The sequence below is a fragment of the Protobothrops mucrosquamatus genome, unplaced genomic scaffold (genome assembly GCF_001527695.2).
Source record: "Protobothrops mucrosquamatus isolate PMUCROS unplaced genomic scaffold, P.Mucros_1.0 scaffold1882, whole genome shotgun sequence".
NCBI classification, from domain to species: domain Eukaryota; kingdom Metazoa; phylum Chordata; class Lepidosauria; order Squamata; family Viperidae; genus Protobothrops; species Protobothrops mucrosquamatus.
Genome location: NW_015388009.1, coordinates 21,284 through 33,804, shown reverse-complemented (window position 1 = coordinate 33,804; position 12,521 = coordinate 21,284). Strand labels below are relative to the sequence as shown.

General features: G+C 34.3%; 1 protein-coding gene across 1 annotated transcript in view; it reads left to right on the top strand.

The window, feature by feature from the left end:
• Positions 1-12,521, top strand: part of LOC107294263 (dedicator of cytokinesis protein 10) — a 53,616-nt gene that overhangs the window by 20,365 nt on the left and 20,730 nt on the right. The window contains exons 5-7 of the mRNA XM_015823483.1: positions 2,507-2,579; positions 3,073-3,195; positions 3,628-3,762. Coding sequence (XP_015678969.1) covers positions 2,507-2,579; positions 3,073-3,195; positions 3,628-3,762 — 331 coding nt within the window. The remainder of the gene's footprint in view (positions 1-2,506; positions 2,580-3,072; positions 3,196-3,627; positions 3,763-12,521) is intronic.

Below are 12,521 nucleotides of genomic sequence, written 5' to 3'. Positions count from 1 at the left end.
TTCATCTAGAAGGTGAAGGCTATCCTTTAAAGCAAACTGTTTTTCACATAGCAGAAAATATAGGCCTAGGACCAGCATAGACTTGAAAGAATTAAATACTTCCCATTTTTAAAATATTAATCACACCTTGTCTTGCATTTTGAACAAGAATAATATGAAGTAGAAGTGAGCAGTTGTATTATGGTGGTGGTATAACTGAAATTTGAAACACTGCACTTGGATGATTCAATTGTTTCCATATCTGTAGGCAAGTTGTATTAGCCAATACATTGAGAGAAATATAGATTTGGAGCACTCAACTATGCTTAGAAGCATATTTTAATAGATAGGAAGCTTCTACTTTTCTAAAAATACATTTATGAGGAAGCGAGCAAATGATGTGGCTCATTTGGAGACAAAAAGTCTGGCATAGATTTTAAAGGCCCAATTCATGCATGGTGTTTTATCCTGTAAACTGAGAAGTAAAATCTAAGAAGTATTTAGTTCACTTTGCATTCTATGCCTCAGTCATGTGTTTAGCAACCAGCATAGGACTTCCACTAATAGCTGACTCCTGAGGGTATTTTTTTTTAACAAACTGCATTTTTAAAAGGAAGAAACAACTCTTCATTCTATTTTTAGCATTAAAGGTGCTTATAATTAAGGCTAAACAAAACTCAGTGTTTCTAATGTTTCTAATATAATTCAGAAATTCTAGTGAGATGGTCTTTTTGGTATCAGGAATTAGCACTTCAATAATGTATAAAATAATCAATCATAATCCATACTGTCATGCTTTCAAAACATAAGGAAAAAGGCATGAATCATTTTCCACTTTACAAGCAATGTGTTAAAACTACACATTAATTTGCATTTACTAAAATAAAAGTGCATAATTGAGATCCCAAATTGTTTTGTTCATGATTCTTAGCCCAACTTGTGTAATAATCAACTAAAGGTATATGATTTCAATGGGAATTATTATACATGTTCTTTGAAATATAGTTTTGATAAATATTTAATCAAGTACCTTAACTGGTATTCAGTAATACCTCTGGTTGTTATTAAGACAGTCCTTTCCCACAGTCATCAACATTTTCCTAGATGACAAAGGCATATTCTTGTGTAGATTCTCCTCTGAATCTCTATGATAGGTAACTGTAAAATGGCTAGATTGCAATATCATTTATTCATTCAATTTATGATACATCTTTCTACCCCAGCAAGAACTCAGGGTGAAATGAATACAGAATCAATCAAAGTTAATGGCATGTAGTATTATATATGTTTTAAAGGCTAAGAAAGTTGAGAACCAATGCAATTCCCAAATTAAATGCATTCCGTAGCCTGAAAGTAGCTTCGAAGACTCTCTCCCCAATGTCAGAAAGACAAATCTGACAGTGAGGGAACCCTCAAATGGGTGTCTTCTGCAGATCTTAACAGCTAGATAAGTTCAGCATGCAAAAGATGGTCTCTTGGATAATGAACTTTTAAACCATTTATTTTTCTGTGATAGTTTTTCCAGGACTTGGTGGCCCAATTTTATAGAGATCTCCCATTTCATAACTGAAGAAAATGTCATGTCATCTCAGTTATCTTCAGTGAATTAGCCATAGACCTATCTAGCCATTTGGAGGAAAACATTAGTGTTCATTTCTGTTGCAGAATGGATTTGCACTCATAAAAGTAGTGTGATGTTTTCTGATTAATGTGATGGGTTCTGCTTTGCTTTGGGAATTAAAGGTTTAAAAGATTTGCCTTTTTCTGTAAATAACTATTATAATGTATCTTACATTTTCAGTGTAACTGAAAGTCATGAAACAGCCCACACAGAACGGAGTATGGACTAAGAGGCAATATAAAATGCATCTGGATTATAATTAAGAATTTATTTTTAACACCTCTGTTAATGTCTAAAGAAACAACTGAGGTGTACTTCAAATATATTCAGATAATAATTTTCTCACTTATTTTGAGTCCTCCTTCTGTATGTTTTATGTTTTATTATATGCCCTAAGCACATATCTAATACTAAGATATGTGATCCATGCCCCACTCAGTGCAAGCAATCCAATATAGGATAAAACTAGAGGGTCCACTTAAGGATTATCCAGCATTTCTCATGTAGACCAGTTCTATTTTTATGCTGTTATGTTGTGCTATGAAATTAAACTATTATATGCTGTGGCTTGTTGGGTTTCATTCTATGTTTTTAATTCTTGTAAGTAATCAGTGATACAGCAATAGCACTATGGCTTAGGTTTATATACCACTTCATAGTACTTTACAGAACTCTCTAAGTGGTTTACAGAATCAGCATATTGCCCTCGACCATCTGGGTCCTCGTTTTACCAACCTCAGAAGGATGGAAGGCTGAGTCAACTTTGAGCTAGTAGAATCGAAGGAATCAAACTCCTGGTTACTGCATTCTAACCCCTGCACCACCACCGCTCCATAGTTTTTTATGTTGTATGAAAATATACAGGCACATACATTAACAGCACCACTAAAACATTTTCTTCTTTAGGCATGAATACCGACCAGAGAAACTTCCTTCACATTCTTTTGAAATTGATCATGAAGATGTTGACAAGGATGAAGTAAGTATATGACTGTCCACTTTCTCTTTATTATTCATAAATGCTTCTAGATCTAGTAGAATAGGTCCAGATCCCCAGTAGTGTCATGTGATGTGGCTTCTTTGTTACAGCTGCTGCCCTTGGAAAATCAAACCACCCAAAACTTGTTGGCTTACCACAAAGATCAGTTTTTCTCCAATACTGGGGCCAGGATATTAATGAAACTCAGGATAGAGCTATATGGTTTTTAAAATTTATTTTTGCCCTACGTTTTTATTGTTGTTGACCACTGGTAGATGGATAGCTATATAAATTTGTTGAATAAATAAATAAATTTTCAGGTTTTTTTTTTAAAGGAAACACATTTTCTAAAGAAAATTATATATCTAACAGTTCTGAGAGGTGTTACCATTATTAGAAAGTGCATAGTTATAAAAATTTCAGCAGCATATTCTGAGTTTTTGTCTTGTGGGAAACAAAAAAAATCAAAGAGGTATTAATGTCTTTCAATCAGGATACAACATCTCACTCATCTTCGAAAGGCGGTGGAGGAGGAGGAGGAACTGGAGTTTTCAAATCTGGCTGGCTTTATAAGGGGAATTTTAATAGCACAGTAAATAATAGTATTACAGTTCGGGTAAGAAAATTACTACTATTTTCTATTGTAAAAGGAGAGAAATGTTAGTTTCCATTGGCAAAAAAAACAAGAAGCCCTAATACCAAACTCCTTTTCATTGTTTAATATCTGTCCTCTGACATAATTCTCATCATCATTTTTTTCTTTGTATTTTTACTTGTTTGCTTAGCTCCAAAATGTAATCAATGAAAATATGTGTCAGCAGTAAGCATTTGCCTGGGCATAAGCTGTACTGAATTCAATGGATAGTTCGAAATAAGCATATGTACCGTTTCAGTGTAAATGACAGTAAAGAGGCCAGTTCCATTGTCTATCAAAGATTATTGTTCTTCATGATTATTAGTGGTGTTTCATTTTCTATTTTCTATGAATTAAGCATCTTATCAGAAATAATGTGTGTTATAGCCAATTCTGTTTCTTATTTTCACACAGTCGTTCAAAAAGCGCTATTTTCAACTGACACAATTATCAGACCACTCGTACATAATGAACTTTTATAAAGATGAGAAGATCTCAAAAGAGCCCAAAGGCTGCATCTTTTTGGATTCCTGTACAGGGGTGGTGCAGGTAAGTCAGCAGTTTTCAAAATATGGATATATTTGCTGTATGAGTGTCTTTATTGCCTGTATGAGTGTCTTTATTCCCATTTTCTCAGCCATTTTTTATTTTAACAGTTTTTTGCTCTTGAAGACTAGAATCTTTACAAATATCCCTTTTCTCCTAAACACATTGTACATTATGCTATATTCAGAACTTCTCATTGCCCATACAGTATACTCCCTATGCTGATTCCAGTCTTTCATTGTAAAAATCTAATCTAGAATTCATCCTAGTTAATTTTTCCATATATATAAATGAAAAGACTTGCAATTATGCCACATACCAAAAACAAGCAGGGCTTTTTTTCTAAGCAAATATTCATAAATCAAAATTCTCCGTCATGTTTCAGTCTTTCTGTATTTTTATCTCCTTCCACCTATCCATGCGCGTCATCTAAAAGAATAGCCATATTTCCCAGACTGTCTCTATTCAGAATGTTGAACAATATATTCTAAGATTCATCTTTTATTATCACCATTTTTAGAGTATAGCAACATATGGATTTTTGCTCCTTTAAGTGGAATTTTAATATATAAAATGGAATAGATCTTAAAATTGCCAGTTTGGCTTTTGTTATGGCTTCTTAAATGTACCAAATGATGCTTTGTTTTTGCATAAACTGTTTAATATAGTTCCTTGGTCTTAAAAAAAAAACCTTTGCATTTTTTTGTTGAATAGTTCAATGTTTGAAGTTAACTTCAAGTTTGATTCTGCCAGAACGGTAATCCTGAAATAGACTTCAAACACAAGATCTGCTTCACTTTTTCTGAATCCCAATAATTGAAAAGCCCTTTTATACAAAGCAAAACAAAAACAGAAACTCTTTTCTCATTATTTTCCAGCTTTTGTTTCTCCTGTTGCTCTCTGTTAGGGAATAAAACTTAATTTCTGTTGAATTATCTTTTCCCTTTTGCTGTGAGTTCTGTTAGCTGATCTAAATAACTTTTTATCACTCCTGCTATTACTCCGGCTTCTTTAAAAGAGCAAGCTCTAGGTAAAATGGCTCAGGCTGATCAAGTGGTTCAGTGACTTTTGAGATAATTTTGATGTGCATACAGAAATCAGTGTGCATAACCATTTCTCATTTCAATTACAAAGAAAAGCTATCCAAATAGCTTTTTAACGCATGCCTAATGAGATTTTCCAGATCATGTTTACATTTTAAAACTGTACCATATTTGCCTTTGCCAAATGGAGAGAAAAGACACAAATATTTCCTGGTCCCATGCAGTGCCTCTGATTCATTACAGTATCTAACTTAGTTATAACTGATATTCATAGCTTTCAGCCACCTAAAATGTAGTACAGGTTTTATCTAGTTTGCTTATAAAAATGCTTTATTCTAACTGCTAAAAAGGATGGAATTTTGTAAAAGAGTCCAAAGGGCAATATGTTCAAACACTGTTTTTTCTTTCTTCTACAAACAATGCACAATTATCTATTTAGTATTTAATTGTTATACTTTATAATTACAATACCCTTAGCAGTACATAGTAAATTAAATACAAATCAAATACACTATACTTGGTGCCAAGCCATTTAGAACTTTATAAATTAAAACCAGCAACCAGCATTATAAATTGTACCAAGAAATGTTTTGGAAACTGGTGCCTAGCCTATAATACCTCCATAACCCATTACTGATATCTACTGCCAGTCATCAAACAGGCCAAGAGGTTGACGATAGCCACAATCTAGAATCTCTGAGAATATTTCTAGTAAGTTAGTTACATCTTTAGTTTGATAAGATTCTGTCTATTAGGTGTAACTAAATAAAGGCTTACACTCAGATGGATTTGGATCTGACAATATTACAGCTATACTCTTGATGGAATCTAGGAACTCTCAGCCATTTGATTCCCATCTTTGTTCATGAAAAACAATTGTCCACAGTACACATGGGCAATCTCAAGATCTCTCATCAGAGAGACTTCAGAGGTCCGGATCCAGAATCTGGATGATGTTTTCAGCCACAATGTCACCTCTCTCTTCCAAAGATGTCAGTTTGCCATAATATTTACCAGAAGTCCAGGCAAGCAAGATCTCCATGTCATATATCTGATCTCTTGGGAGTATGCTTACTTGCCTGAAAATCAGTATTGGAACTGTTAGATAATTGTGATGAAGAAACAGCACCTCTGGCAAGCTTTGAATCAATATCAGAATAATGTATACTCTCACCCCAGCCACCAAAAGGGAAGTTGCTTGATAGTTGTCAAATATGGCCAGGTTCAATAAAGTCAACCGAAGCTTGTAGCCTCTTTCAGGCCATACCAATTCCAAAGCAAGGCATTGACCATCTTAGATGCTGCCATTATGTCCTCTCTCTCACCCAGTCAGGAAAGGTATAGCTTAGGCCACAGGTGACAGAGAAAATGCTCAAGAACATTGTAAGTACTTCTTTAAAAATTACATGGCTAAAGGGGTCCTGAATAAATTAACAAGCCATAGATTCCTCCCATGAAGAGTCAAGACTTTAATGAATTTGAGTGACTTTGTCACTTCCCTAGCTAATAGTCATCAGGCAATCAACAGAATTGTATGCCAGAAAATTTGGAAAATTCCTAAGTGCCTGGGATAGACTATTTGAATCTGCCATTTGCCCTGCATACAGTATGTCCCAAATGTCAGTCATTCCTATCTTGACCATAAAGATGGTGGCATTTTCTCTGCCACCTGAGGCCTAAGCTATGCCTTTCCTGAGTGGGTGAGAGAGGGCATAATGGCAGCATCCAAAATGGTCAATGCTTTGCAAAGAGATATGTGTAATGCTAAACAAAAAAAGAAGACAGAATCTGTAAGACATACCAGAGATAACCAGCCAGGGACATACCCGTACTTCCCATGGAGGCCATAAAGTCCTCAGCTTTCCCTAATACAGAATCATGGAAGTTGATATCATTCAACATCAATGGAAAATGGCATTGTTTTTATCCAGAGTAATCCAAATTTTTGGAACTGATAGCAAAACTCCATTTTTACAGCATATATCAAAGGTTAGTGTGGTATATCATTTAATTCGGTAGTTTATTATCATTAAGAAAGGTTTGTTTTGTCCTGTTAAGAATTGGATAACATCCATTTTAAAAGCCTTTAGACTAATACCTTGCCAAAAAACCATCCTTCCGTTTCTCAATTTTTCTTCTCCAGTGAAAGGTGCTTTAGTTTTGCTGTCTTCTTTTCAACATGCTTTATTATTCTTTCAAATTACCTCTGTTACCATTTTTGTGCTTCCTTTATAATTAAAAGTAGTTGAAATTGACTTTTATGTTTCTTATTAAATCATTAAATCAACATGTTGACCATATTTAATTAATGAGATCAAATTTTAATTACATTTAAATCAAGATTAGTGTTTTGTCCAGATCTATTTAATTTTTCTCCAGCCTTACCCATATTATGGGGCATTAACACCCCCCCAGTATTATTCAAACATCATACCCTTGAAATGTGACCTGATTCTACTATTAAATACATGAAATAATTTTTTTCATATTTCTAAATGAACCTGTGTCTATAACTGATCTGCATATTATCAGATGAACCAGACTAAAACAAAAACTTACACAGTATAAAAACTGAAGAAGAGCAATCACTCAAATTAGTGTGTGGCTTAAGGAATGGGTAATTCCATCTCTAATATAAACTGGTCCATGTCTGGGATAGCTGCTGCAACCTATCTGATGTGGTATTTCTCACATTCTTTTTGTATGTTGAACTTTAAATTAAATGTGGGAAATAGTTCAGTTCTCTTTTTAAAAATGCATTTGAAAAATTGTAAACACTTGTATTTTTCTATAGACAATGCTTGTTGCAGGTATGGAGGCAAACTTAAAACATCACCTTCCTATCTACAAGCTTACCCCCAAATTGGAGTCTTTATCAGACTTACCATGCAGAGACTCTAGGATTGCAGCTATGAAGTTAAAACTTTTCTGTAGCAGCATCCTCTGAAACTCTTTTTTTTACATGTTGTTCCATCAGTTTTAGACAGATAACATTGATTTTTTTTTGTCTTTGATATTCTAGGATTAATTTTTAAACTCTTTTGACTCATTTTGAAAAACATTTTGTTTTTATCTTAATTTTTAAAACATTTTCTTAATTTTTTAAACTTAGTTTTATTATATTGATATTTTATCCATAATCAGTTCATAAATATTGAAATAAAAGTAAATAAAACAGTGAAATATTCAGAGCAGAAAGTCCAGTCCATCCTCCCCTTCCATGATTTTGCCTTAGTAGCTTTTCTTCTTTGTTTGTATCGTTTATTTTAACACACTGAAACTGATAACGGAATTTGAAATAGAATTGGAAATATAAAAGACTGAGAGAAACCAAATTGCACAAAATCAATGTTTTTCTACTGAATAGAATGCTTTACTCCCAAAATTAAAAAAAAATGTGGAATTCTTGCAATTTCTGACAAATTAGGAAGTTTTCAAAGTACGGACATTTTGGGTTGTATTCAATTGTTGAGCTGCACCTTCATTCTTCAAATGTACGGAAAGGATATACTAGATAAATATGTTATAATCTACCAGTTTTGGAACTGTCTGTGAGAAACACTGGTGGTTCAGTTTTCCTTTCCTTTGCTAAGATGTTTAGGAAAAGAAATACATAGGATCCAGCTGCTCTCTTCAGCTGGCAGCAGCTGAAAATATTTATCAAGTATCTAAGCAGCTGTCTTACTTAAATAGTTTTACATGGGACTTTCCAACATGTAAAACTGAAGGCATTTTTTTTAGCAAATATTTGACAGTTCTGTGTAATAGAAAACAGGTGCAAACCATACTATTGAATCTGCCGATAATGTTTCACACATGTGTCGTCTCTTAACAAAGCCATTGCCTGCCCATGAAGCAGTAGCTGGGAATCGGGGAGTCCTCAAATCAAGGACTTTTCAGAGACAGTGCCAGTCTTTCAAGAACACTGCAATTGTCTGAGTACCTTGATAGAGAAACAACAACTCTTTCTGGGATTCAGCTTCAGCTTGTTTTACCCAATCCAGACTCCAACAGCCTTCAAGCACTGGAACAAAACATCAAGGGAATCTCCTGCAGGTGTTTCTCATCAAGATTCTATTCAACAGACACATATGCACACACACATACACACATGTGTGTGCATGTGTGAAAATATAGGCATCTGAACCAAAATATAGAAATAAGGAAGGTTGCTGTTAAAGGACCCATATGCACACTTGCACAATAAATGTACTGGCTTAATTTTAAAATTGTCTTTTAAAAGTGTTTATATGTTGCTTTTCCAATGTGCAAAGAAAAGCTCAAGTACTACAATAATTTTGATGTAGAGCTCTGAAAGATTAAACGGATATGAAGAGGTGCACGTCATCTGGCATCTCTGCCCTCTTTTAACATTTAATAATCACTTGTTTGTCATCAGGCATAGTGACATATTTCTGATTATTGCCACAAATCTCCCCAGAAAGCTTCTAAAATTATAGCTCTGTCTTCAAGCTGAACATATCTGAAAGGGCTGCTATTGACAGAATACAGAATAACAGAGTTTGGAGAATAGATTCAGCCCCCTCTTCTCTGTGACAACCTCACAAAGATTGAAAGACTGCTATGATGTCACCCATAATCCTTTTCTTATTAGACTAGATGTTCCCAATTGCTCCAACCATTCAACGTTGGTTATCTTTGTTGCTCTTTGCATTCTTTCTAGAGTCTCAACATATTTTTTCTTTTGTTGTCACCCAAAACGGTATTCCAAGTGTGGTCTTATACCAGTGCAGTATAAAGTGGTACTAACACTCCACAGGATCTTGATACTATCCCTCTGTTGATGCAGTCTAGGACTGTATTGGCCTTTCTGGGGGCTGCAGCAGACTGCTGGCTCATAAGAATCCTAGCTTGAATTCTAGAGCCAACAATGGTATCTAAGTGTAATTGTATCTTTTTCTCCTTCTCCTCATTTAAGCATGGGCAATCCAGTAATTGTAGATCAAACAATGTTCCTGAACATCTTATTCATTGACCTTTTCCATGAAACATACCGCAAAAAATTCTGTTTCCAGTGGGAACATGAAATAAGAAAGTGTGCTATGCCCTTAAATAAATTTTGAATATAAAAAGATACAATAATTAAATATCTATGAAAAAATATCTGACTTACTTTTATGATGACAGAATGTCATTAATTTTCTCACTCTGTGTTGCTTCCGGCATTGAAAATAGTAAATTATACCAAGCTGCCAAAAAATTCCTTACCCCTGCATTAAAGGATAACAGATTAACAGTTCTTATCTTACTAAGTAATTATCTTTTACTGGATGGAGACATAGATTTCCTGCCTTTTGCTTAATTGCTTTGGGGATATTTCTAGTTACATTGCATTTAATGCAGCAAAAATAAGGATGTCTGGCTTTTATGTGTGTCTGTGGGTATGTGAATCTCAAGTAGTATTTGAATTCGTGAGAGATTTTTTTTTTAATATTCAAGAAAGTAACATAGACAAAGATTTTTTTCTTCTGAATAACATGAGATGAAGGAAAATAATCTGAGCACAGATTTAAAAGGAGTTCTTTCTTTGGATATTTTGCTTGGAAAAAAATTGCATATGATAACAAGGACTGTAAAGTTGGTTATAAGGGATCCAATGAAATCAGCAGACTGATTAATTAAGGCATTGTAATATCAACAGTTTTCTATGTTTCTATCTAAAATAGTCGCAGATTTCCACTCTGTTGCTTTGCTTGCATGTGTTTCGATATTTGTTTTCTATTTTCTTCTGTAACTTAACTAAATGCAGTTATTTCAGCATTCCTCTGAATACAGCTTGTATGTCTAAAACTAATGAATATGAATTCATTTGTATCTTCAGAATAATAGATAACAGCCAGCCTAAGCAAGACTGGGAACGATTTCAGATATTATAGTTCTTCCCCCTTGCTAACTTCTATTTAGCAATATACTAATCAGATTAACTTATTTGGATAATATGACTCTGAAATCTTGGTGGTAGGATTACTATATTGACATTCCAAAAAGAAGACATTTGGGAGTGAAATATGCATTTTTATTATATTAAAAATTATGGTATTTAGGCACACACACACACATATATACCACAGTAATACTTTTAAGTTAAATATATATGTGTGTGTATCTGTGTGTATGCATGAACACACAGGTTGTTGCTTATGTGGTAAATACTAAATGGTATCATACTAAAGTTCCCATGACAATAGAAGTCATCTATTTGTGAAATAGGGAGAAAGAGGATTTTGGGTGTTCTCCCATTTCCACTATAACTCCTGCACCCCAAAATCTCCTCCAAAGAACTTCTGTTTCTGGAGCACATCTGAAGTAAACCCAGGGATGCATAGATAAGAGATTGCTGAAATCAAATAATCTTCACATTCCATTTACCAGAATGGAGTCATTAATTTATCTGAGAACATTATTGATATATTCTTTCATAGCACAGCTAGCCTTTTCGCAAACAAAAAGAATAAAATTAGGAAACAAAAAAAGGTTCTGTTTATATGGGATTAAATTTGTATATATTTGTATGAATGTGAAGATATTCTGGTGTGCCTAAATGAATCATATTTATGAAGTAGCCTGCATGAATAAGTGGCGTTGATGCTGCACAAAGAAGCCTCTTTTAATTGACCTCAGCCCCACAGAGGCATCTCACCATAATCTCCAGAAATCTAGGGCTACAAACCCCACCTACAAGCACATGCCATCACCACCACACTGATTATCTCTAACAGCACAACCAGGTCTGCAGGTGATATGAAGTTCATCATCTCAGTCCTTCAAGTATATTTCAAGATGAGGAAGTGTGGATAAAACACTTTACCACAGTGATTTCAACCTTGACAACAACTCTTTTGGAAATTGAAGTTCATACATCTTAAAGTTGCCAAGATTAAGAAACACTGCTTTATCCAATAGGAAGCGAGCAGAATCTTGGTTGCTTTTTTAAAATATCAACAAATATGATGAGATAGAGATTTAGAACCCATAGAAAGGACATGTCTAGGAAAAATTAGATGAACAGTAACCAGTGGTGGGATTCAGCCGGTTCGCACCACTTCAGAAGAACCGGTAGCTAATTTTTTGCTGCCCTGGCCCAGAATGGACTTCCAGAAACAGCATCCACACAGAGAACCGGTTGTTCTCATATTTGAATCCCACCACTGACACTAATCTTATAAATGGTGTGGGTCATGTGGAAAAAAGGGCAAAAGAAAACAACTTTGCATATACAAAGATAAAGTTAGTAGGTTTAAACATCCTTTACATGCCTTAATCAAAATATTTGCAACCTTATTAGTGCAAATGAGTAAAAGTTCCAATTATGTTTGTACAAGGCTTTGGAAAATACACTGTTGAATTCACGTCCCTGTGTTAAAGGGTCTTTTTTCATTGGAAGTCTTTCTGTTCGTAAAATTCATAAGAGTTAAAGAAAATATTCACTGCTTATTTCAGTGAGGATTATCCTAAAGAACATATTAGCATTTCCTAAATAAAACAAGTCATGGAAATATTAATAATAATAATAATAATAATAATAATAATAATAATAATAATAGTAAAGTTGGAAGGAACCTTGAAGGTCATCTAGTCCAACCCCCTGCTCAGGCAGGAAACCCTATACCATTTCAGACAAATGGCTGTCCAGTCTCTTCTTAAAAACTTCCAGTGTTGGAGCATTCACCGCTTCTGGAGGCAGGTTGTTCCACTGGT